Below are 27,774 nucleotides of genomic sequence, written 5' to 3' on the forward strand. Positions count from 1 at the left end.
ACGTGACACTCGGCTGGCCCCGAGACCTGGCTTTTAAATAGGTGCCCCTCCCCCAACCCAAGTGTGTTCCATAGACCCCAGCTCTGTGAAACAGAGATGCTCCTTGACTAAAGTGTTGCACAGTCAAATTAAGTTGGAAACTGGTATGTTCTCTAGTCCTCTCTCGGAGAGACCTAATGTATATTTGCATTTTAGAGGCCCTGTGAAATTTTGTGGTTAAGAGGAAAGCAAGAGGACCCTGTTTAACTTCTTCTGAAGCATTTCCACTTGACTATACCACCTTTTCTTGTGGCATACCTGTTAACTTCCCCACAACCAGTGTTCTGAAGAATGCTGCTTTAAATTATTCCATGTAGTTAATTCTTGATTAAGTGACATCCAGAGAAAGGAATGTGATGGACATTGCTTTACATAATCTATCAATATATCTAGTTTCTTCGTAAAAGAAATTTAACATGTTCTACTTGTGAAGATGGATCCTGTTAGACTGTTTGCTCAGCTTTAATATACAGAAAAAAATGTAATACAAAGCAGGGGAAGCTGAATCTGCAGAACAAAAATGGGCACAGCTCATAGTAGCATGACTGAAGTCATGGGTCATGAGTGTATTATGGAGCCAGAGAAGTTATTTGGGGTTATGGAGAGAGGTCTTGCAAAATTACTTGTTCTTGCAATTGAAGGTAATATGTCTCAGGGATATTAGTTTGCTAACTAATGATATGCAAAAAGTCAGTTTCTCTCTCTCTCTCTCTCCCTCTCTCTCACTGTCTCCCCTGTGGATTTAAATAACCCAAATATGAAAATTCAGAATTTCTTCTTCTGGCTTCTGCAACACACTTTTCCAGGTAATACCACACAATTATAATTCAAGTGAAAGAAAAAAAAATTCACAAAGTCAGTTATCAAAGGAGGGCAAATTTGTGGGTTTATTCTCTTGTGAGTAATATTTGCCTCTTTGATTTATTTTGGAAGCTATTTCTGTCAGCCACGAATTAAAGAATAATGAAAACACAGTTGTTGCTTGTTTTTATAACCTAGATAATTTCACCTGAAAAGAGTTGGTATGTTGGGCATTGCCTATTTACCTTTCAGATTAAAGACAGGATGTGCTGAGCAAAAAGAAAATAAAGTCCAGCCATATTCTTGCCTTTTCTCCATTACGTTTTATTGGCTGTAAGTAGTTAGAACTCCTTTTACTATTCATTTCTCTGAGCCAAATGGATTTTCCAATGTTTAAAAAAGTGAGAGGAAATATAAAACTTCTTAGACCAAACCCTTCTTTTCCTTGGGGCCTGAGTGGGTGACCTTTAAGAAAAACCAGCATATGGTCTGGGAGACGTTTCAGTTTGGGAAGATTTGGTGTGTGTGTGTGTGTGTGTGTGTGTGTGTGTGTGTGTGTGTGTGTGTCCACGTGCACACTTGTGCACGCACATGGTTGGTGACTTTCAAATGAAGCAAAGAGCCTGCAGTGGCTCTTTCCTGGATTCTAACTGATACCTGTATTAGGATAAGGGATGCCATTTTTCTATTCCCATCTCCTTCCAGTGTAGCATGGTGATTAAGAGTGCAGTTACAGAGGTATCTCAAGTTCAGGTTTGGCCATTTAATGGTGTGTGTCTTCAGGCAAAATCTTTGGCTTCTCTAAACCTTAGTATTGTCACCTGTAGGATGGAGGGAGGGAGGGGATGATAATACCTGTCACAAAGTGTTGCAGGAGGCATCAAATAAGAATTCCAGTAAAGCATCTAGCACAGTGCCAAGCCCCAAGCTGTTATTTCTTTGTTTCTTAAGTTCTATCAGTATACTGAACTGTTCTGTTTTTAAAAAATGTTTTAGAGAAAGAAAATCCTTTAAAAACTTGTCTGGCTTACTCATTAGCCTTTTATAAAAAGGGAATTATTTAGGTGATTTCAACTTTACTACTATTCTGAAACACCCACAGACTAGCAGTTAGGGTGGAGAGAAATTTCTCTGTTGGATTTGTCCAAAGAGTGGCTAATGGCTGGGTGTTTGAACTGAAAATCTTGAAATAGGATTTACAGGAAAAAAACAACAAAAAAGCAATACAACTTTGAACGTGAATAGATGAGCACGTTTCTGATGGACGTAAAAGATTCAGCTGGAAGAGTATCTCAAGCTACCATTTATTTAAGAGCTGCTTACCCCCAGTAAGAACATAATAATATAATTACTGTTGGCTTGGTATGTTTAGTCTAGTATAAAGTGTTTGTTTTTTTGTTTTTGTTTTTTAGTAACTCTTTGGAACGATGAAAGATAATGAGGGATTTTACTCCAGCAATGTCACAGAACAATTTTTTGTCCCCTTTTCTGTTCATGTGACCTGCCAAACTTTCCTGAAGCATTTAATTCTTCAGCTCTCTTGATTCCACATCTTTTACTACTATTAAATGGACAAAAGTCAATTCTGCCAGTTCAAAACCCTCTCTTATCCTGTTGGTTTCTGGTACCAAAATACACTGGTTTACAAGGTTAGTCTTATGCTCTCCCTTAACTTGATCTTGGGTGATAAACAGTGAGTCAGTAAATTTATCTTTCTCTTTGTTTATTTGTAACTGAGTTTAGTATACTCACTGCTTACATTTGTTAAAAGATTTAAAGATAATGCTGTGATGACTTTTGTATTTATAAGTCAAGTCGGTGGTTTAAAATACAAATTTTGACACTATATTTTTCCATCGATGATTGAGCTACTACAGGTCAAATAGCTTCTGAGAAATAGGAGCAAATTATAACAGCATGAGGAATGGATTAGAAATGAGTCAAGGAGGAGCTGGCTTCCTGGACCTATGATCTCATCCATGCCTAATGCTCACCACTTACTTATTCAAAGAAAGTAGTAAAATGTGGCAAGAAAGGAAAGAGCAGCAAAAGAAAACCATACTTTTAAGGCCAAATGATTTTGTCATAGCATCATAGTCCTGGAATTGGAAGGGACCGTAGCTCTTCTAGTACCCCCACCCTTCTAATGAAAGAAGTCCTTTTCCTGGATGCCAGTATGGTTTGGCGTTTAAGAGAATGGGTCTCAAATCTGGTTGCCTGGGTTTCATTTATTCAACAAATGTTTTTTATGCCGTGCACAGTTCTGATGGTTAAGATAGAGTGGTGAACACTCAGATCAAGGCCTGGTTTTCAGCTCAAATTTAATGTAAGGCACAGATACTAACAAGTAAATTCAGAAGTCAGAAGATGATATGTGTTCTGAGGGAAAACAAAGAGAGGTAGGGGGATAGGGAAGGCTATAGGAGAAGGGGTTTCCACTTTATGGTAGATGGTCAGGCAAGTCTCACTGACAAGATAATATTTAAGCAAAGATCTGAAGGACATGGGGAACACGCTGTATAGCTATCTGGGAAAAGAGAGTTTTAGGCAGAGGGGAGCAGTGTGGTAGTCCTAAGCTGAGAGTGTGCTTGGGGTCTTCAGATATAGCAAGAAGGCCAGTGTGAATGAGTGTGTGTGTGTGTGTGTGTGTGTGTGTGTGTGTGTGTGTGTGTGTGTAGCAATAGGAAATGAAGTTAGGTAGTAGGGTTGGCATGTAGGACCTTGCAGGCTATGGTAAGGATTTTGGCCTTAGTTTAATGTAAGAACAGAAGCCTTTGGAGAGTTTTGACCCATAGAATGACATGATCTAACAATGTTTTAAGTGAGTCACTGTGTTAGTAAAGGTTCTCCAGAGAAACAGATCCAATATGAAATATATGTCTAATATGAGATGTATATGAATTGGCTCATGCAGTTATGGAGGTGAAGCCTGACAGATTTGCTGTCTGCACATTGGAGACTCAGGAGGGCCACTGGCGTAGTTCCAGTCTGAGTCCGAAGGCCTGAGTATGAAGAGAACCACTGGTGTAAGTTCCAGTCTGAAAGCAGGAGTGGACCAGTGCCCTAGCTCATGCAGTCAGTCAGAGAGAGTGAATTCTCCATTTCTCTGCCTTTTTTTTCCTATTCATATCCTCAACTGATTGGATGAGGCCCACCCATATGAGGGGTTTGTGGGGAGAAACAGTCTGCTCTACTCAGCCTACTGATTCAAATGCTAATCTCATCTGGAAACACTCTCACAGATACAACTAGAAATAATGTGAAACCAAATATCTGGGTAGCCTGTGGCCTGGTCAAGTTGACATCTAAAATTAGCCATCACAGTCACCCTGGCTGCCACATAGAGAATGAACTAAAGGGACAAGGGTGAAAGCAAGGAGACTAGTTAGAGGGTAAATATAATAATTCTGGCCAGAGATGAGCTTGGATTAGACCAGTAGGTGGTAGCTGTTAATGTCTTTGGGTAGTCTAAGTCTTCATTTTCTCTTCTGTAATGTAGGAATAATAATAAATCATCTCATAAGGATATAGAGAAGATTGAAGTAGATAATCTAGATAAAGCACTTAGTACAGTGCCTGGAATACAGCTAGCATGTGTCACTCTGCTGGATTCAGTGCGATCATCTAGATTTCACTTGAAAACTCTCAGGAGTATTATTGGAAATTCTGGTTCTAAACTATCTTTTCTTCTACATTTATTTGAAACCTACTTCTATATAAATTCTACTCATTAGTACCATTTCTTCTCTCTAGAATAAAATTGGTTAAAATCTAATTTTTTTTCTACTTACAGCTCTGTGTTATTTAAAGGGAGGTTATCTTTCTGTTAGAGGGTAAGAAGATTACTCATTAAAAATTCTCTGCAGTGCTCTGTCCAATGTGGGAATATTAATAAATAGAACTTGATTTCCCCCATTTGCCCCTTCTGTTGACATAATTCTTTTGGCATAAGCTTTATTTGCATGACATTCTTGACTCTGATTGTAGGTTGAACAAGTACTTAGGCTTTTCTATGTTCTCTTGGAAAAGCATATGGTATCAGTGTAGGGGGTGTGGTACTATCATAAAGGAAGAAACTTAATTTCTTTTTCTCAAAGAAGGTTATAAAAAGATGCTATGTTGGTAATCTGTGTATGTTGTAGAGACTTTTTAAAAAGCACGACTTGCTTTTAATTTAATTAATTTTAATTAATTAATTAATTTAATTTTAGTTCTTTAAGCCACATGTCAGCATGTGATAGGCTGCAAACATACAGACCATAACCAGAGAGCAGGCAAACAAACGTGGGATTATAATGAAAGAACTTTCCCTTACAGCCACTGTGTCACCAAGGCTTATCTATCTATTCTTTTGAGGTTACACCCTTAATTCCAATTTTCTCTACGCCTGTCCCCAGCTTAGTCTTGATTGTGCTCTTCCATTGGGCACTACTGTGTACCAGCCACTGTGCTGTGTGTAACGCGTGGGAAGCAGCCCCTCTAACAGAGGAGGTACAGTGTACTAGGGCAGCATATAGGAACCCACCTACACTAGACTTAAGGAGGTCAGGGAAGGTTTCCTGAGGGGCGGAGGCCAAAAGATGTATAGGAGATTGCTTGATGCCAGCGTTGGTAGATAGGAAGAGTGCTACAGGGAGCAGGCAGCCACACATGAAGGCACAGAACCAACAAAGGGTGGCGTACTGAGGAATCAAAATGAAGGACATCCCTGGAACATACTGTTGGAAGAATGGGTGCGCCTGGGGGTGAGGCAAGCAGAGACTAGTAGATGGAGGAGTTTGTATACCACTCTAAAGAGCATTATGGAGCCACTGGAAGGATTTGTTTGGGCGTGGGGTAGGGAGGATGACCTTGGCGTAGGGTGGAAAATGATCTTAAAGTGGGCAACAGTGGAGTAGGATGAAGGAAGTGGGGTGGTGAGAGCTCAGAGAACAACCCATCATTAACATAATGCTACATTTGTTATGGTGGACTGCAGTTTTGAGGTTTGGAGTATTTAAATTGTTTTCATGCCCCTAGTTTCTTGTCCTTCCTATCCACTTTGATATTAATGTCAGATTTCTTAAAATATTGTTGTCGAAGTGCCACTACCATTATTAAGGATTCATTTGCTCCTGTTGGAATTACATCCCTTAGTGCCGACATTCAAGCTCCTCTATGCACTGTTGTATAGTGTCTCTCTAGGTCACCGCCTGATAACTCTTATTTGAGGTATTTCATACTCCATGTCTTTCCTTCTGCCTAGGGCACTCTTCTTTTCTTTCTGTTTTATTCCACTTGCTCAATTCCTCCACTCATTTAACAGATACTTATTTTGACAAGCAGAATACTAGTTTGTGGGGGATTTATTGGTAAAAAACTCAAACATGGTTCCCACCATGGTGGCATTGGCTATCCTATCATCTCTTCTCTGAAAGTATTTAGCATTTAAAATCTAATTAAATAGATTTCATATAAATAGTTGTATTGCCTTATAGTCCAGCTGTTTGATACAGATCTATTTTATCTTCTCACTTAGACATGAAGTCCACTGAGGGCAGAAACCCAGGAAAGCAGTTAGGCATCACTAATTGTCATTGTTGATGTCATCATAATATTAAGCATTTATTCAACTTACTCAGTGGGAGGAATTGTTCTAAGTGCCTTAACTCATTTCATCCATATAATGATCCAAATGGGTCATTTAAAAAAATCTCTATTTTTAAGATCATGAAGTAGATATACACTAGATACTTATTTACTAGCGTAACATTTTTTTTTTGGATTTGTGCGTTCATGTTTTGAGGACCGCTCAGCCATCCCAAGCAAATCATTCACCTAAATGGCAATTTCCAAAAATACTTGAGAGAGATAGGGACGACTGTGGCCGAAGCAGATAGCCACTCCAGTTAACTTCAGCTATTTTTACAAAGATTGCAGTAATTTAAGGGCAGGATGCATAGAGTTTTAGTTCCTCTGTTTATCTCTTTTTGCAGAAATAGGAAGCCAACAGGCAAATGAAGGTCCCCAACAAAATGGTCAGAAGGAAAGGCTACATGACTCAATCCTCTCTTCCCTTCAACTGCCAGCCCAGGATGGCTTTCAGTCCTAGACTGACACTTCAGCTGAATGCAAAGTTTGTGGTGACTAGTTTCACATATGTTGACATAGGGCAGAGAATTTAATTAGAAATATAGTGAAACCTCACTTACTTATTTCCCTCCTATCCCTTTTTTTCCTTGCTCTCTTCCTTTTAAAGGCAAATTTTTAATTATAAATGCAATATATGCTGGTTTTAAAACAAAACAAAACAAAAATCTCCAAAGTATTGATGATATTAATAGTTCACCTGTACCCTCTTCCAGGCTGTTCCTCTGTGTGTAAATAAACATATAGACATGTGGATGGATATATATTCATACACAACATGTAATAGAGAAATGAGATCTTTATGGATACTTTTCTTTAACTTGAGTTTTATAAATTTAACTTAGTGCAGTGTGGACATGTTTCTATGTAAGCATATACAGGCCTCCCTTTCCTATCTTCCTTTTTAAGTGTCGTGTAGCGTTCTATGATATGGATGTATCAACATTTATTTAATTAGGCTCCTCCTCATAAATGGATTTTAAGGTTGTTTCAAGTTTTTGCTATTATAAATGAAAATGTTTGTACTTATAGACGTGAAAATATATCTCTTTAGGATAAATTTCGAGAAGTGGAATTGCCTAGTCAAAAGGTAAGAGTGTGTTTTAAATCAATATATGTTATTAACTGCTTTCCCATACTGTTGTGTCAGTTTAGCTTTCCTACCAATACTGTAGGAAAGCCCCCTTCTTTGATACTCTGGGTATTTTCAAAGTTTTCATCCTCTCTAATCTGATATGTGAAAAGAACATATCTCATTGTTTAAACCATTCTTCCTCTTTTAAAGAGGAAGCAAATTGTAGCAAAACAAACTCATCTCATGAATCTGTCTTTAAAAACATATGTGGTATGTCCAGTGCCAGTAGAGTTTCAACTTATTTTGCACCTTGGTATTCATAGTGCTGTCAAAATGAAAAATGGGCCATATCTAGAAAAGTATGTTACACATAGGAAACATGGATGAATGGAAAAATAATGCTCATAATGGTGATCTTAAAGTGGTGGGAGATATGTCACCACGAAGTTTATGTTCAGTGACAACATAGGTAGGAAAAGGAACTTTTAAAAATTTAGGCAAGTAGAAGCCAAAAATGTTGTGAATGAACTAGAAAATTCAACTAAATCTGAAGTCCCATTTTTTTGACTATTTAAATTCATCAAGGATTGATTATGTTGTGAGTTTCAAATATGCACAGCACCTCTTAGAATCAAGCTAGACACTGTCAATGCCTCATTTCCATGGAAACAAATAGCTCTGTGTGAGCTAAAAGCCTCAATGGTTTTGAATCAATTCATACCCCCAATAAGGAGGTCCTTTTGATTGGACTCTTATGGAAAGTGTTTAAGAGTTATTAGCCCTGTGAATGTAGAGTTTTTATTCAGTTTCTTTGACTCTCAGTTTATTCATCTATTAAAAAAATTCAGGAAAGACAAGTTAGGGCATGTGAGTGCCTACCATGTCATATGCATTATGCAAGAGTAGGTTTTTGTTTTCTTTTTACCCTTACCCTCTGGTTTACAGATAAAGAAACCAGAGCAGAATTAAGTTACTTGCCCAAGATCCATATTCTTAATTCCTGGATCATAGGGTTGTTTGGATGAAATAAGAACAAGCTCTGTGAAAATACATAATATACTGCTCAGCACATAGTATATGTTCCCTACATTTTGTTAGCATTAAACAATGGATGAGCCTCACATTGGGTTTTTATGACTCTATTGTAGTTTCTAAGGCTTGACAATGGCTTATATAATGCAAAACTGGCTTATAAAAAAAACTGGTTTTTATGTACATAACAGTTTAGTCAATACAAAGAAGGTGTAAGGAACAACCAATTAAAAAAATCTGAGGAGGGCCGGCCGAGTGGCTCAGTTGGTTAAGAGCTTGCTCAAGAGTGCGAGCTATGAGCAACAGAGTCACCGGTTTGATTCCCAGCCTGAGCTGAGCTGCCAACAGGTGGCAGGATAGCTCAGCTAAAAAAAAAAAATCAAAAAAACCCCCCAAAACCAAGGAGTTTTCCAGAGACCAGAGAGTTTATAACCTGAATACACCTGTGGCCATGCCCCCTGATTGAAGGCATTGAGCAGCGTGCTATGAACTTTCAACTATGTGACTTTGTGCAAGTTACTTGAGGAAACCAAGGGCTGAGAGACTAAGGTGGTCTGCTTTACACACCTGGAAGCTCCCAGTACACTTAGTGTGTATTCAGATGTTGAAACTGATGTCAAGGTTCAAGCTCAGACCTCCTGGTTCAATGACTAGTGTTCTTCCATGCTTTGCATGCATCGTGTTTGTGGAAGTGAACAGTGTTCACAAGAGGACCTCAGTCTGGCCGTCATTTTCAAATGATTCTTTTGTGCTGAGGGCAATTACCGAATGGGTGACTCTAAAGCACAGAAATCTTTACTGCAACTGGAAACGAATATTTTATACCCGTAATATCTGCTTTTCCTAGGTAGTGTGTTAAATATAGATTGTTTTAATATGGAATGGAGTCTAGTCTTCGAAAAATTGTGTGGTTTATGGTATTGATACCTTCAGAAGGAAAGAAGTAGCATTTCAAGTTGTAAAGATTCCAATATTTTCTCATGCTTTAGTTCTAATAATATGGAAATTGTTTTGAGGTAGAGAGAAAGCAGACAAAGGCTGTGTCTCAATTAGATCTTGGTTTCAACCTTAATCTCTATGTTTGCTAGTTGTGGGAACTTAGGTCAAGTTATTGAACTGCTTTGTGTGAAAAGGGGATAATACTGGTCTCAGAGTTGATATGAAGATTAAATGAGATAATTTTATGACACATACCATAGTTATCATAGGAGCCTGACAAATATTTTCATTCTCATCATCTCCTTCTTTCCCCTGCCTCATATAATGAATATTTTAGTTCTAGGCCAGTAGTTCTCAAAGTGTGGTCTTCAAACCAGCATCATCATCAAATGCTGTGAACTTGTTAGAAATACACATTTTGGAGACCTGCCCTAGACCTAGGGAATCAGAAATTCTGGGGAATGGGTCCTACGCTCTGTGAGTTCATTCTCCAGGGGGTTCTGATGCCCTTACTGGTCTAGGGTATTTGCAGAGCACTGTATTGGTGAAATGCATATGAATTGCTCACTGTCATGTGCTTTGAAATACATATGCTCCCTCTGTCTCTTCTGTGACCACTGACACATATTTCTGAAAGAACTGATCATATGGCTTTGACTTAAGATCTCTGCCTTGATAGTCTGATTTGCTAGACCAGGGGTCAGCAAACTTTTGAGACAGAAGAGCCAATCCTGTCCCTCGAAGTTTTGCAAGACCTATAAAACAAATGAAATCACCATTATGTGAATAATATCCTTTAAAAATCTTATAAATGAAACTCTGATAGTTTTATTTTCATTTTCAATTTTACTTCAGAGCCACATGTTCATACCCAAAGAGCCGCATGTGGCTTGCGAGCTGCAGTTTGTCGACCCCTGTGCCAGACTATGGTGCTAACTCAACACATTTGGAAAGTGGCAGTTCAAAGACAGTAACTAGGTTAGATTTTACAAGAGAGTCAAGAGCAGTCTCAGATACATAAACCTTTGGATTTACTAAGAGGAAGAAAAGGAAGACTGGTTCAAATTATGGCAATTAATATGAAAAAAAAAAAGTAAGTACTCCATATAACCCCCCCTGATTTCTAGAAATTTGCTTTTTAGGAAATGTCAAAAACATTCACCTTGTTTTCAGAACAAAGTCTCGGAGGGAAATTATGAGGTAAGGCATACTTGCAATTGTGTTACCATCTAAATTATAAATAGAAAGATATTCTGATTTTGCTATGGAGTTATTGAATGAAATCATTTCAAATTAAATTTGAATAGAACAATATTGCTCATATTCTGTATAGTCACTGTTCATCATTGTCCAACTTTTTCAGAGTTCACGTTTCTGAAATCTAATAAATTCTGTCTTGTAAATGTGGCTAAGAAGGAACTTTGATTATGGCTGTTGTCTATTCTAAATTGGCAGCACTTGGTTCCTAACCATCACTCTGCATGGAGAAACAATATGCTCTTGAGGAAATGAACAGCATCACTATTGTCCAGTTGCCATTGATGTGAGCTCCTTTTCATGCTGGCTTTTTCAAAAAGGTGACAGAATTTTAATAGTAATTCTCTATATTCCTACCACCTCTTAAATTCTAACATTAACTTTTTACTTTACATCTATCCCTCCATTTAGTCTTTTATTCTTTGAATGGTACAGTTTTAATACTGTGAATTCTATAGTAGAATGTAAAAACTACATTCTCCAATGTGTTTGCTTAGATTGGTTGGATGGTTATATTTTATGCAGATTACTTGCATAAATCTACATCATGGCTGAAGGAGTTTCTTGACCCTGTATTAATTTGAAGTTTGGGGTTTGCTCCTTTCCATGTTGCTGAGATCTAATGTGTGTTCTGAGAGTCAGAAGAGCTGCTTGAAAGTTCAGATAGGGACTTCTTAGGTACACTAGAGGAGGAGGAAGAAAGTGATAAATGAGTTCAGTGGGATCTGCTGACGCTTATTTCTGTGTGTGCTTATTCTCATGGCCTGTCTGGGCCTGTTGCTTGGGGCCTTAGGGCCAGCTGAGGGCTTGCAGTTCTGAGGTCTAATGTTTCCTTGGAGGAAATAGAAGGATGTAAACTTGGCAAGCCTTCTTGTTTTCTTTCTCCTGGAACCACCGGTTGTTTTTCTGGGTATACCATGTCGTAAGATAGCACCTGGCACAGATGGATCTCTTTGGAGCTAGAATAAGAATTAAGAACTGGGGCCTCCATCTGTTAAGAAGGAAGTACAGGTAAGACAAAAGGGAAGACCTTTGAAAGGTCAGTGGAAGCGTTATTGAATGACTCATGTTGGAAGTAGATCTTTCCAATGCTAGTGCCTGCTTCCTTCTCTGATTGAAACGTTCTTCCACTTTAGCAGATTTAATTGGCATCATTGTGAGGACTAAAGCAGGCTGCAGCATTTCCAGTGGATTTCTCTTCAGAACTATTTCTGTCACTGAGTTTCTTAATTTAGATGTTTCATGATCACTTGAGATAAAGATAGAAGTATTTGATCACTCTTGTGTGGTGGGAACTGGAATACTTTTGATTGAGGCTTAGATTTAATCTTGCATATTAGATGACTGCTCTCAAACTTACAAGGTGGCTCTAGTACCCTTTTCCAGAAAAAGTCACAGGTCTATTTTGGGTTAAGTATGAAAGGATCTCAATTAGAACTTTAAATTTTGTGTATAGGGCTTCCTTTACTGTTTCTTCTGGAACTAGTTGAATGCATATATTCTCTACGGGGACATTGGTAAGAAAGAAATCCTTCCTTTCTATGGACATCATGCCTCTGAATATTACAAAATGACTTAAAGGCAATGATGATGGACATATCTTCCTTGATTAGACTTGAGAGCATGGATGGTATTGAATTTGTGGTTCTCAGACTTGGTTGCACACTGGAATCATGTTGAGAGTTTAAAAATACTGATGCCAGTTGAAGAAGGTTGCAGAATGCAAGATCAATATACAAAAGTCAATTGTATTTTTATACACTAGCAAAGAGTAATATGATAATGGCATTAAGACAACAGTTCCATTTATAATACCAAAAGGAGTAAAACACTGAGGAATATATTTAACAAAACAAGTTCAAAGTTTACACTCTGAAAACAACAAAACATCATTGAAAGAAACAAAAGAAAACTAAATACAAAGACACCCCATGTTCATGGATTAGGAGACTTAACATTGTTAAAATGGCAGTATTCCCCAAATGGATCTATAGATTCAATACAATTCCTATCAAAATTCTAACTATATTTTTTGCAGAAATTGACAAGCTGATCCTAAAATTCATATAGAAATGGACAGGACCTAGAATAACCTAAACGATCTTGAAAAAGAAGAACAAAGTTGGAGAACTCACTTCCTGCATTCAAACTCACAATAGTGCTGTAGTAATCAAAACTCTGTGATACTGTCATAAGCATAGACAGATCAACGAAGTAGAACTAAGAGTCCAGAAAGAAATTCTTATGTTTATTGTCAGTTGATTTTTGTCAAGGATGCTAAGGTAATTCAAAGGGGAAAGAATAGTTTCTTAGTAAGTAGCAGAGGGACAACTGGATATTGATTTGCAAAAGAATGAAGTTGGGCCGCTTTCTTCCACCATGGACAGACTTTACCACAAAATGGATTATAGACCTAACTATAAGAGCTACAACTATAAAACTCTTAGAAGAAAATATAGGAAATAGAAAAAATTTCATGACCTTGGGTTAGGTAAAGCATGAACAACAAAAGAAAACAAATAAATTGGACTTCATCAAAATTAAAAACCTTTATATTTAAATTAATAAAGTGAAAAGGTAACCTACAGAACAGGAGAGAATATTTGCAAATCATGTCTGATAAGGGACATATCTAGAATATATAAGGAATTCTTACAAGTCAATAATAATAAAAAAACCAACTCAATTAAAAAATGGGCAAAGGATCTGACTAGACATTTCTCCAAATAAGATGCTCAAAATCTTTAGTCATCAGGGAAATGCAAATCAAAACCATCGTAAGATGCCATTTCACACATATTAGGATGACTAGAATAAAAAAAGACAGAATAACAAGTTCTGGTGAGGATTTCAAGAAATTAGAACCCTCATACACTGCTGGTGGGAATGTAAAATGATGCAGCTGCTTTGGAAAATAGTCTGGCAGTTCTTCAAAAGACAAAAATAGAGTTATATACCACATCCACTCCTAAGTATATACGTACCTAAGAGAAATGAAAACATTTCTACACGAAAACTTGTACATAGATGTTCATAGCAGCATTATTCATAATAACAAAAAGCTGATGAATGGATAAATAAAATATGGTATATCCATACAATAGAATATTATTCAGCAATAAAAAGACATACTAATACATATATAACATGAATCAACCTTGAAAACATTATACTTAGTGAAAGAAGCCAGTCACAAAGGACCACATATTGTGATTCAATTTATATGAAATGTCCAGCATAGGCAAATCCATAGAGACAGAAAGTAGGCTGGTGGTTGCCTAGACGTTGGGGAGGAGGGGAGATTTGAGGGGGAAATGGGGAGTGATTACTAATGGGCATGGAATTTCTTTTGGTATTATGAAATGTTCTAAAATTGCTGTGTTGGTAGTAGCACAACTCTGTGAATATACTAAAAGCCATTGAATTGTACACTTTAAATGGGTGAATTATATAGCATGTGAACAATATCTCAATAAAACTATATATATAAATATAAATATAAATATATATATATATATATATATATATATAATCATACATATACATGTATATAAAATACTGATGTGTGGTTCTTCCCTCAGAAATTCTGAATTAATTGGTCTGTGGTATGCCTGGACATTGAACCCAGACCTACTGAATCAGAATCTGCATTTTTAACAAGATCCTCAAGTGATTCAAACGGACATTAAAGTTTGAGAAGCATTGTCAGTAAGGTAGTTGAATAGTAAGGCAGGTGAATGTTATCTTTGAAGTTCACTACCCTTCTGTTGAAGTACCCCTCTTCCTTCTGCCTAGGGCTCCCCCTGTGGTATTCCAATGTGTTTGTATATGGAGACCAGTAGGGTGTCCAAGAATTCAACTCAGTTCTGACACCATCTATCTGGAGATAGCATCAGATTCCACAGGTTAAGGGTTCAGTCCTACAAGACTCTGCTTGCTCCCCACTTCCAATGCTAGTCATAAGCTGAGGTTTGTACCTGTGCTTCTGACCAATTGGCTATAAATCAGAGTCCCCCAAACCCCCTTCTTGGGTTCGATTAATTTGTTAGAGCAGTTCACGGAACTCAGAGAAACATTTTACATAATAGATTACTGGTTTATTATAAAAGTATTGTTGATGAAAAAACATCCAGCCTAAGAGAAAACTTCACAAGAGTTCATGAAGTAAGACTTCATTTGAGCCAAACTGATGACAGTTGCTGGGAAGCAAAACCTCAATGGATTGACAAAATGCTCTGCAAAATGACAGTTTGCAATTTATTTTATACATAGAATCAAAGGAGGGTTACATGAAATCTACTGGTGATAGATTAAGGGGGTGGGAGAAAACAAAGCCGGGGAACTCTCTGGAATTGGATGAAAGTAAATTGGGGAGACAGGTACTTCTTTTACACAGGTGGGTGCAGGATAGTTAATAGCTCACTTTTTACAACACATAGAGATGGTAATCATGGGACAAGAACAACAATGAGGGATTCTACAGTTTCCTGCTCTGGTGCTGAAAAAGGGATTACTGACTTTCCAAGGGGATGTTATCCTAGATGCAAAAAGACAATAGACAGACTCACTGAAAGTAAAGATTGACCTTTGTCAAGGAAGCTACAGGCCAAGGATGTGACTACTGGCCATGACCTGTTTTTAGTAAGAAATTTTATGTTTATACCATCCTATGTGATGATTTTTGGTCCCTTGAGCTTGTCTGGTTTAACATGCGGCCCCTTGTTTCATCCACAGCATATAACTCATGAACAGCCAGATAGAAGAGATGCATAGGGCAAGGAATAGGGAAGGGGTATGAGCTTCCCTGCCTGCTTCAGGCACACAATCTCCTCAAACCTCCACACGTTCACCAACCAGGAAGCTCTCTGAGCTGCGTCCCTTTGGGTTTTTTGGGAGGTTTTATTATATAGGCATGACTGATTAAATCGTTGGGCAAGAGCGATCCCTTCCTTCAACTCCCAGCTCCTGTTCCCTCTCTGGAGGTTGAGGGGTGAGATTGAAAATTACAACCTTTTAATGACAGGGTTGGTTCCCCTGGCAACCAGCCTCCATCTGGTGACCTGGGACATTTTAAATGTCATTTCATTAACATCACAAAAGACACCTTTATATCTCTCACCACTTAGGAAATTCCAAGGGTTTTAGAAGCTTCATGCTGAAAATGGGGACAAAGACCAAATGTGTATTTCTAATTATAAATCACAGTTTCACAGCTGCCCTTCCCAATGGTGTCCCATAGTTTTTATTGTTTCTTGTCCATAAAAACATATTTGTCTTACACTCTTTTCTTCTGGGCGCTGCTCTCTGCTAGGGAACTGGCCTATCTGACTAACCTGTATTAATGTCTTCCTGCCATAATTACTTGTGAATGGTGACAGGAACATTCCAGAGATGAGGTTTTAATCAAAGAAATCTACAAGTTGAAATTTCTGGTAATGTTGAGAGGTGGAATGAGTGGACAGAATGAAATTTGGGGGGGGGCACATAATTATATACACCAAATTTTTGAATCCTCATTATAAGTATTGGATTGTCAGAAAAGTCATGACGCATTTTTGCAAGGAAAAACTTAGAAAAAAATATGTCATGACTTTTCCGACAACTGAATACTACAAAGGAGAAATAAAGAGTGCTTACAATCATGGAAGAGTTTTAAGCAGGTGAGAGAAGGGGGCACTTAGATTTTTAAAAATTTCCTTTTGCCTGCAGTATGAAGGCAAATACACATACAGGAAGGCCAATGAATGGTCTAAGGCAGAAGCTCAGGTGAGAGTTACTGGCAGATGGCCTGGAGTCATGGCAGAAGAGAGGGAGGTGAAGAGTCCTCATCAGTATTTAGGGAAGGGATTGATAGGACTTGGGGATTTATTAAGTCATGCTATAATACGTTATGTAGAACCTTCTACATCGTTTTCTGGGGTCCATCAGAGAACAAGGCAAAGTCTCTGTTCTTCCAGTTGACTTTCCAGTGGGGCCACAGACACTACACAAGTAATGAGGTAGTGGTAAGTGCTATGGAGAAAAATAAAGCCAGGGAAGGAGGCCTGACAGAGAAGGTTGGCCTTTTAGCCAGGGAAGCCCTATGAGAGGAGGTAACATAGAGCAGAGCCTTGAATGAAGAGAGATGAGTAGTCTGGCTGAAGAGCATTCCAGGGAGAGGAAATGGCATAAAGAAAGGCCTTCCAACAGGAGCAAAGAAATAGTGTTGAAGGCTAGTATTCCTTGAGGAAGGTGGTGTTGACGAAAAAGTATCCAGCCTAAGAGAAAACTTATAAGACTTTATTTGAGCCAAACTGATGACAATTGCCAGGAAGAAAAATCTCAACGGATTGAGAAAATGATCCAGAAAATGGCAGATTTGCAACTTATTTTATACATTAGAATCAAAGGAGGAGGGTTACATGAAATCCATTGGTGGTAGATTAAGGGGGTGGGAGAATGCAAAGCAGGGAAATCTCTGGGATTGGATAAAAGTAAATTGGAGAGACAGGTACTTCTTTCACATAGGTGGTACAGGATAGGTAATAGTTCACTTTTTACAGCACATAGAGACGGTAATCATGGGACAAGAGCAACAATGAGGGATTTTGTAGTTTCTTGCTCCTGTATGGTGGGTTGTGCCCTGGGGGGGTCCAGAAAAGGGAATTACTCTGACATTTCAAGGGCATGTTATCTTAGGTGCAAAAGAGACAATAGACAGGCTCACTTAAGGTAAAGATTGACCTTGGTCAAGGAAGCTACAGGCCAAGGATGTGACTATCTGCCATGACCCGCTTTTAGTTAGGAATTTTTATGTTCAGATCATCCTATGTGGTTAATTTCAGTCTTTGTTTGTAGGGCCTGCCTTGCAGGCCTCCCCTGAGTTTGTCAGGTTTGGTATATGGCCCTTTTTTCCGTCCACAGGGGTAATGTGGTGGAAATGAGCTCATAGCAGTAGCTCGTAGTCCAAACTCTTAGGACCTTGTGAGACACAGTAAAAAGTTTGAGAGGCAGTCTAAATGAGATGCACATTCATTGGAGGGTTTGGGCAGGAGAATAAAGTATGGTTTATATATTTTAAAGATGTACAAAGAGCATCCTGGCTGCTGTATGGAGTGGAAGTGAAGCAACCAGTGAGAAAGTGATTGCAGGAGTCCTTGAAAGAAGTGATGTTGACTTGAATTGCAGTGGGAGTGGTAAGAAGTAGTTAGATTTGGGGCATGTTTTAGTTGTGGAGTTTAAGGAAAAGAGGAATCAAGGATGATGGTGTTTTTTTGGCTAAGCAGCTGGGTACTTGGTTCTATTTGCTGAGATGGGGAAGAGTTGGGGGGTGGGGTGCCCTGGCTCACTCCCACCTCCCAACCTCCATTCTTTCCATAATACCTTCCATTGGCCAAGTCTCTCTGGAACCTGGGAAATAGATTCTCTGCATTACAGAGCAGAGTAGGGGAGCGGGGAATGGACCTGAGAGCAAGTAGGCAGTTGGAACAATTGGTATGTTTAGTTAATGAGGTGACCAAAAACGAAGTGTAAAGAGAGAAGAGAGTTTATATCCCATCATGCAATTTCAGCATTTAAGAACTGAGTAGGGAAAAATGTGAGAGTTTGAGAAGGAATGGCCAGAGAGGAAGAATGAAAATCAGAGAAGTGTAGAATTCTAAAGGCAAGGGAAGAGAAAATTTCAAAAAAGTGGGAGTGGTTAAGTGTGTCTTGTGTGGCTGAGAGATCAGGGAGGAACAAAATGTGTATTGGATTCAGTGACACATGGAGATCACCAGCAACTGTTGACAGCCACTTGTTAAGTGATACTGGAGGAGCTGTGATGGCGTTGGGTGAAGGAGTGAGAGAAGTGAGGGCAGGCAACTCTTTCAAATATTTGATGGTGAAGAGAAGAATGAAGAAGGAAGTAGCTAGCCAGGAAAAGGAGTAAGGGAGGGCTGTTTTTCTTGGCTGTTTTATTATTATTTTTCTTCAATTAGGACATTTTTGGACATGTTTAACTGCTGAAGGAAGACCCAATAGATGGGGAAAAATTCAAGACATAAGGAAGAAAATAGATAAGGCAGGAGGCAGGGGGAACTAGAAAATAGTGGAATTGGCCCTGGAAGGCAGAGTTGGCTGTTTTTTGTCAAAGGAAGGAAGAAGAGAGGAAGGATGCCAGTGGGGTTGGTTTCTATGTTTCAGTGATTGGAGCTGAAGGAGTTTTCCACCAAACTCATAAGTGGTAGATTCAGGCTTCCAGCTCCGATAGACGTCTGAGTGTCTACCAAGTGCCAGATCCTGTGATAGACGTTTCTAAGGGGTGTGAAAAGGAATAAGATATCATCCAGACCCTGAAGCAACTCCTAGACTATTGGTGAGACAACCTAGTACATAGTCACCTGCAATGCAGGGTGATCATCGCTGCACTGTTGTTGTGTACGACATACCTGGTACTTCAATTGTTAACCTCTGTTGTTAACCTAAGTTGATGATGAGAATACTGGAAAGTAGGGAGGAAGAGCCGAGTCGTCTGGAGAATTTGGGGAGGGAGTGTGGTTGTATAGTTTATAAAATTCTTTTGGGATAGTCTGCTGTTCTGATAAATCCTCAAAGGAAGATGCCATACCACCAGCCCCACTGCCATCGAGAATCACAGTGTTCTAGTCCTTTCGATGGATTTATAGGGTTTTCTTTGGGGAAAGAAAATAATTGGAACCCCAATACTGAACTATTTTAAAATTACTTTTATTATAGTCTCACTTAAACTTATATAAACATAACCCAAGGCACAAGCATATGTAAACTTATATCTCTTAAATGAGAACATGTATAAGCTGAATAACTAAAATTGTAGACCAACAAAATTTAAGTTAATGTTGATGTGATGGATGATGTGTAGTTTCCACAAAAATCAGTTTTTACACTTAGTCTCTATGCTTGGCATGTTCCAATGAACAAGAGGTAATTCAGTGATCTAGCCACTTTTCTGTGTTGGAATCACTAAAAATCTTGACTTCTACAGTTTCCACTGGGCCCAGATACTGTCATAGTTTTTTTCACCTGCCTGTGACAATGAAAGCATTCCTACCTGTCAAAGCAGAACTGCATCACAAACACAAATGTGAGCATTAAAATTCAGTGGAAATGGAGTATGCCCTGAGATGGTCCAAAGTATGCTTTTGTTAATATTATTAAATAAACATAAAATGGATAAAAACCTTGCCATGAAGAGCTCCGGGGCTCCCAAGAATACACCTTTGCACCCAGTTTGAAAAGTACTGTGCTAGCTGGGTGCCATGGTGCTGTGAGAGCAGACGGGCTGGGCATTGTGCCAGACCTGGGGACAAGGCAAGGAAGTCTTTCTCGAATAAGAGCCACTTAAGGATGAGAACTGTGAAACTAACATCTCTTTTTAACTGCGCTTATGGCTTGTTGTTTGATTTGAGGCTTTTTTTAAATCATCTGGTGCCAAGTTTTGCTATCAGTCCTCTCATGTCCTATGTGGTTAGAGGGGTATGAAGGTCATCCCCATCACTGGTAATATCATATTGTGAAAGCCAAGGTTTCTGAAAGGGTTCTTTTTAAAAAAGTTTCAGAATCATGCCATACTAGGAAACTAACTTACTGCCACTCACTGCCTAGCTATAGATTACCGATTTATTTGAATTTTTCAAACCATTATACATTTCCAAACCAGGATGCTTTTGGTGTGTTAAAAATCTTTTGAATTGGGAGAGATATACCATCTTGAGTTTACTAATAATTGAACTTAGCAGCATCCAACAAAGGACCATGTATAGAAATCATAGTCTGAACTGGAGTGAGCAGAATATTGGCCTCAATGGAAGATGTTATTTAAAACACTCTTGAGCTGTAATTGTGTGCTGAGGCAGAGATGAGTTAGTCTACATTTTTATTAAGTATTCATTTTGGTGTCCTGCATTGTACCAGGAATGATCAAAAGCAAACTTTTAAACTCAAGGCCTGTCTAGGGTTTGGCCTTTAGGTACTTTCCCCCTCATCACCTTCCTTTCTACCCATGGCTGAGTTAGGGATGAGGAACCCAAGGTCAATACTTCACCAACTCAGCTTCAAGCCAAGTGGGCTACCAGTCCTTCTTCGACCTCAGAACCCCAGAACCTGCATCCAGAAGCATCTAAGAGCCTGGGGACCATTTTAAACTTTCAGCTAATAGAACCCATTACTTCTTTCCTCCCAATAATACCTATTCTCCTCTTACCCTCCCCTTCCCACTGTCATGAGACTAATCCCCAGGGGTCACATCTGTTTGGGGATTTTCATGTCCGTTGCCTGTCTATCCATTTTCCAACTGTACTTCATGTTTGCGTATCTCTTTTTATTTTTCATTGTATTTTCATGACTTTACCCTCATTAAAGACTCCATTGCCCTGAGAGTATGCTAGACATGTGGTATTGTCCCATTTTATAATTGAGAGTGCTGTAGCTAGAGAGGTTAATGACTTGCCCAAGATGCCGAGGAAACTTTAGAGCTTGTACTTGAAACTTAATTGTTAGGCTTCAGTTCCACTGACTATTCATTGTAATGACTTTTTTTCCTTAGAAAAAAATTTTAAGACATGTTCTATTTAGTGACAGAGAAAGAGTAACTATATTGTAAATATATGTATTGTATATATATACACATTTGTATATTGTTCTTCGTTGGAGCTGTAGGAGCTTTGTCTAAATGTTGTAGCCCTTTTTGCCTTGTCCACCTAATAGATGAAAACACCTATGAAGAATACTCTTTGGTACATTGGAAAATAACACCCCTGACGTGTCTAAGAGAAACCTCTTTCTGGGAATGGTCCATTGTGCATAATTCATAGGTTCTCAGGGTTGGAAGAGACAATACAAGTCATCTGGTTCGCCAGGTGTTTGATGGTTAAATCCTTGGTTAGATCCCATTTGAACCCTTGAGGGCTGTGGAATGATTTTTAAGGAACAGTCGTTATTATACATGACACAGCGTGGCCAAATAATATTTCTGTGTTCTACCAAACTAATTAAGTGAAATGTTGACCATTCAAAAGAAAAATTGTTTTTTTCTTTGTTTGGTCATCAGGATTATTGAAATGTTCTATTTGAAACATTTCCCTTAAAACTTGTTAGCTGTTACGGAAATTGCATATTTAGACATCTGTTTAATGCTATTGTTTATTGGAATGTAATTTTTTCCCAATGTGACTAAATGATGGTTGTTTTCTTTTTTCTCTTTCTGTGTTTCTCTGTCTTTGTTTACAAGCTGGATTCCAGTTTCTGCTAGAATTGTTAACCATTTACTTACGTTTGGTTCGTATAACATGCATGGGGATTCATGTGAATGTGTTTGTTTTTTTTGTGCTTTAGCCAGAGGTTTTGAAGAAGAGAGGGAGAGTTCAAGGTTACTTTTTTTTGTGAAAGCTAAATGAAGACATATAATGAACCTAAGGTACTGGACAATTCAAGGAATAACTAGAGCTGTTTGTTTTCCCTCTTTGCCTTTGAATAGAAATGCAGGTCCCTAGTGATGGAGTGTCATGTGCCTGCACTGACAAATCTCTTTCTTGAACAAGTGTTTCTTAGAATTTAAAACAAGGGTATATAGGTTATATATACTTACACCCTGTAGTTGGTGTATACAGCTCTAACTTCTCTCCTAAAATCATGGCTCATGTAATATTGTGGCCAGGAGAGCACTTGTGGGAAGCTTAAACATTCATTGGGTTCATGTATTGTGGTTACAGTGTACCTACGAACATGACATTAGTAAATAGAACATCCAATATAAACTCTTGGGAAAGCTTAAGTTTCAACTTTACAAATTTGCAATGTAAGTGGAAATGATTTTTTTTTTTTTTGCCTATAAAGACTCATATAGTCATATTAGTTCCTACTTAACCCTAAGCTTTTTCTGTAGAGCCAAACAGTTCTAAGGAGAGGCCTGAAAAGAGGTGTGTGGGATGTTCTCTTACAAATATTTGTTCTGTCTATGGAACTTCTCTACCATAAGTGGCTTAACTGATCCCCTGCAGGGAGTGGAAAAAGGATAATCTGAGAAGGTCAGAGGATTAACATTTCCCCTCAAAGATTTTGATAGAAAGTCTAAGACCACCAGATGAAGTGGAGTAGAAATATGAGCAAATATTCTGCAACTGGCAGATTTTCAAAGGGCATGCATATATAAAATTTCAGGTCTGTGTTTGTGTGTGTTAATGTTTTAAACCCTGTGAGGTAACCATGACAGGTATTATTGTCCCCATTTTAAAAATTAAGGTAAGCAAGCCTGGGTCATAGTTTACATAATTTTACCATTGTCACCTGACAGAGGGGTGCCTGGGTTAGAGCCAGCCAGATACTAGGATTTGACTGACGTCATAGCATTGTTCACTTGGTTTTCTTTGGATACCTTCCCCTTGAATCCAGAGACCATACATTTTCAGAGCCTTTCTACTTAAATTTCAAGTAGCAGCTGGGGTGATCAAGGCAGTAACCTTGGACTCTGTGTGGCAGATGGAAGGCTGAGAGGTCCTCAGGAGCAGAGTGGGGTGGACAAGCCTTCCCATCGTGTATTCATTTGTCCCTTGATGTGGCACTCCTTTGTGTGAGCCACCTCTGTTGCTTCTCTTGAGGTTTGCCTGACCATTGAAGTTCTTCCCCATTTCCCTTGCTGTTGCTCTCTCCTATTTACCACTCTCCTTAGAACCAAAGACCATGTTTGGCACAGTAACTCCCAGCAAAAGCGATTGTTCACTCTTGTCTTGAACAAGAAAGTGAAAGTTAAAATACAGTATCTATATTGCAGTCAATTGTAGGGGAAGAGTGACTTAAGACCCCTGTTTCCAGGTGTCTTTTATTCCCCAATTCATACTAAATCATGAGCATTTTCTCATGTCTTTAAACATCATTTGAAAATATTTTTCATGGTTCTTCATTCCATTGCATGGATTTAGCATAATTTATTTACATGTTCATTTTGGATATTTAGGTTATTTTCTAGTTTTTCTTTTTTCTTTTCTTGATGAACATCATCGGAAAAAAAAATGGGCTCCTTGGAGAAGGGAATTATTATGTACTTGAAGAAATACAAATCTGGTTTAAATGGTTTGCCCTAGTCATTGATTTATTAGTGTATTATAATAGTAATTTCAATCAGATAAATACATGATTAGTTTTCTTGAAATAATACAATTGTGATATTAGTTTTATTTTCAGATGGGGAAAATGAATAAAGATGGTCAATGAAAAGAATAGATTTCACAATTATGTCATCAGTATTCTGACCATAGAATTTATTTAGTAGTTAAGGTTTTATAAAAGGCTGGTGCATTGGCAATTCTTTTAGTGTAGCAGGTTGATACATAAATGTATAAATTTTAAAGATCTGAACCCAATTATAAATAATGATCACTTTGTGAGAGTCATTAATTCATTGACTAGTTGATGTATTTTGGGGGTGTCCTCCTGAAACATTTGAGTTTGATATTTTTCATCATGCATATAGAAAAGAACTGACCAATTAGGAGAAAATTAGGAGAAATTGAGAAGCCACATTTTGGATTTCTTAAGAGTTTTATCTTCTGGAAGTACAGCGTTCAGCTTCCTATGGGCATGTGGAGATGGGTTGAGAGGGAGAAGGGAGGTGTTAGAGGTCTCCATCATATCGGTTCTTCTCCAACTTTCTCAGTCTGACTCATACCTCCACACGCTGCCCAAGATCCAGGTGCCACAGGCAATGAGTGGATCAGGTTTGTCCTTGGTGTTCTTCCTCTTCTCTCCAGGCTTCCTTTTTCCTATCTAATCTTTTCTTTCCTCAGGTTCCACTCAAACCTCCTCATCATAGCATCCACCAAGGCCCATAATTTTGGGAAGGTCTCATTCTCCCAAATTGTCTTTGAGATTATCTTTCCCTGGTATATTTGCTGTTAAGGGTTTTCCTGGATAAGTCAGTGCCTTAATCTTGTTTTGATTTTCTTTGGCTGGCTCAACATGAGGGTCACAGTTCTACTTTGGGGCAAACTTTGAGGGAGAGGACCACTAGATAAAAATGAAATTGAATAGTCACATAAGTTTATTTTTTATTTTTATTATTGTTTTTTAAGCTGAGCCATCCTGCCACCTGTTGGCAGCTCAGCAGCAGCTCAGCTGGGGCTGGACTCGAACCGCTGTTGCTCAGAGCTCAAACCCTTGAGTGAGCTCTTAACCAACTGAGCCACTCGGCCGGCCCCTTAGTCACATAAGTTTAAAAAAAAAAGTAAAAAGAAGGCTTTAGCCATTAATGTAAAAGAGTGTTTCCCCTTTTCCCAATCTATGGTGGATAAAATGTGTGAGCATACAGGAATTTGACTTATTGCCTTGAATAAACTGAGTATTCTTAGGATGAAGTCACATATAACTAATTGCCTGTCTCTGCATTCTTTCCAAAGTGATGGCTCTCAGGATTCACACTTGTGATAACTTATATTTCCCTAGTGCAAGAGCCCCAGGACTGCCCAGTAAAGAAGACAAGCCAGTGGTAGTTTTGTAACCTTTGTGCTACTGTAATGTGATGGGTAATTGTCTTTTTTTCTTCTTAACTTCTAGTGCCTGAAACAGTACATGCAGCTGGCAATCCGGGAAGGATGTGGGTCTCCCATCACTTGCCCTGACATGGTGTGCCTCAACCATGGTATGCTGCAGGAAGCTGAGGTATGAATGGACAAGTTCCAAGACCTTCCCCTCTTTCCTGTTGATATTGTTTCCTAGGATCTTGACTCTGAAGTATTTCCCTCCCAGGGAGTCTAGAAACAAAAGACAGAGGTTAATTTCTTAAAGGAGTACTTTATAGCAAAAGACAGAGGTTAACTTCTTAAAGGAGTACTTTATATTAAAAGACAGAGGTTAACTTCTTAAAGGAGTACTTTATAGTTACATACCTGGCATGGTATAACATTCAATTCAGATGAGGCTGTAAATCAGCACCTTGTTCAGTTTTTCGCAAATAGACAGGTCCTTCTATGAACAGGGGTTATGAAGCTCACTGAAAGATGGCAAAAGGTTCTTGAACAAAATCTGCAATATATCATTGATTGATCTATGTTCTTTATATAAATAAATGACCTTTGAAAAACATAGACAAAATATGTCATGACTTTTCTGACAACCCAATAAATTCTATCTGAATGTTGAAGAAGCTCTAGAATAGGCAAAGGTGTAGAAATCAAATTTACCAAATGGAAGGTTTTGAGGCTGAATAGTGAGCGGTCTTGTGATCTTTAATATTCCAAAGATAAACAGATGACAGTTTAGCCATAGTTATGGCAATAAACTACATATTTGATTCTACAAAGGTAGCCTGAGTTGAACTATTTCCAAAGAGCAGAGAAAGGCCTTTTATTTAATCTTTATCAGGCATCAGAAATGTCTTTTTTGATTGAGTTCTTCCATTTTCATAAGACCGTGATATATCTCTTTCCTTTGTTTCTTCAATTCCCAGTCAGTAGCTTGCCCTTAATTCTGCTTTTAATCTTTAGATACTGCTCACTTTAAATCAGAAGATAACCGACTCTTGTCCATTCTTAGGGGGTCTGTAAGCCTCTCAAAGAGGTTCCAAGAAACAGATGAAATAAGTTCTTCATTCAGCAAACACAGCATACCTGCTGTATGTCAGGCCCTCTTCCAGTTGCTTTCATAGACAGTATAGTATCTAATCCTTTCAATAAACTTGTAAAACTGAGTAATTTTCCCAAAAGTGCTTATCTAAAAGAGTAGAAGAGCTAGAATTTTAATACTATTTTTTCTGACCACCATAATTATATGGCTTTAAGAGTGTGATACAGGACTTGACAATTAGAAGCTCAATAATGTGCGTGTGTGTAGAGATATATATGTGTGCATATGTATGTACGTGTGTGTGTATGTGCCTGTGTGTGTATAATATATACATGCTTTGTTTTTAGAAATATATCTGCTTTTACATATATACTTTTTGCTTTGTAAGGAAAACAGCCAGATATTATAGACCATTTCTAACCAACCTGCCTCTGGGTATGCTGTGTTTGGCCTATAGAATGTCAGCTAAGTGATACAAATGAGCCTGGTGTTTTTTTTGTGGGGGGGAAGAATCAAAGGAATACATAATGGTTTAGAAGTGATTCATTTTAGGAAAATCATGAAATAATGGATTTTTTGATAAAAATGTAATATTGGATATATAAAGCCTATGGTGAGCAATATTGCTTACTTTTGTGTGAGTAATGGGTAGAAGGGAATTAAAATGGGGAAAGATTGGGTTAGCTACCAAGAATCCTATTGATCTATGCAACCCAGAAATGGCTTCTAAAATGAGGCTTAAGTATGCAGGAACAACTTTCTATGCTTAATCCTTCCAAGAACGATGCTTCCTTTTTGACTTGCTTCTCTCATGTCTGATCAGTGAGCAAGTGTCTACAGTCTGCGGGGCCCTGTTCCAGGCCAGGACAGAGAGCTGAATAAGACAGGCTAGTGCTATCCTCCTGGCACTTTGGATCAAGCAGAGACACATTGAGCTGATAAGGAGTCAGATAATTGTAAAAGTGAAAGGTGTGAGATGGAGCAGGCAGCAAGAGCTGTGTCTTGGATGAAATCTTAATTCATGTATGCAAAAGCTAATAAATATAAGAAGCTTCACAAGCCTTTGAAGCTAATCAGTCCTGCATTCTAGACATGTGGTGTTTGATCCGGTAGCCACTAACTATGTGTAGCTATTTACAATGATATTAATTAAAATGAAATAAAATAAAAAACGCATTTTTTTGGTTGCACTAATCACATTTCAAGTGTGCAAGTAGCTGCATGTGGCTTCCAGATTGGACAGCCCAGAATAGGACACTTTCATCATGGCAGGAAGTTCAATTGCATGGTGTTGTTCTAGACCTTTACATGAGTGGTGACCATTAGCCTCTGACACTTTGGATATCAAATGTTAGGGCAAATGTGTTCAGACACGTGAGTGAAGAAAGGCCACTGTCTGTCTCATAGTCCTCTAGAACAGAGCTTCATTTTTCTGCTTTTCTTAGTATAGA

At 38.4% G+C, this 27,774-nt stretch overlaps 1 protein-coding gene across 4 annotated transcripts in view; it reads left to right on the top strand.

Annotated features, from left to right (window-relative positions):
* RNF144B (ring finger protein 144B) overlaps positions 1–27,774 on the top strand; it is a 177,147-nt gene that overhangs the window by 115,913 nt on the left and 33,460 nt on the right. For 3 of the 4 annotated variants that reach the window (XM_019630394.1, XM_019630393.1, XM_019630395.1), the window contains one exon: positions 25,316–25,420. In XM_019630394.1, coding sequence (XP_019485939.1) covers positions 25,316–25,420 — 105 coding nt within the window. Of the gene's footprint in view, positions 1–11,763; positions 11,783–25,315; positions 25,421–27,774 lie in introns of those variants that run through there. The other variant, XM_019630396.1, reaches the window with a different exon arrangement.

This window comes from Hipposideros armiger, unplaced genomic scaffold (genome assembly GCF_001890085.2).
Source record: "Hipposideros armiger isolate ML-2016 unplaced genomic scaffold, ASM189008v1 scaffold_907, whole genome shotgun sequence".
Classification (NCBI taxonomy): domain Eukaryota; kingdom Metazoa; phylum Chordata; class Mammalia; order Chiroptera; family Hipposideridae; genus Hipposideros; species Hipposideros armiger.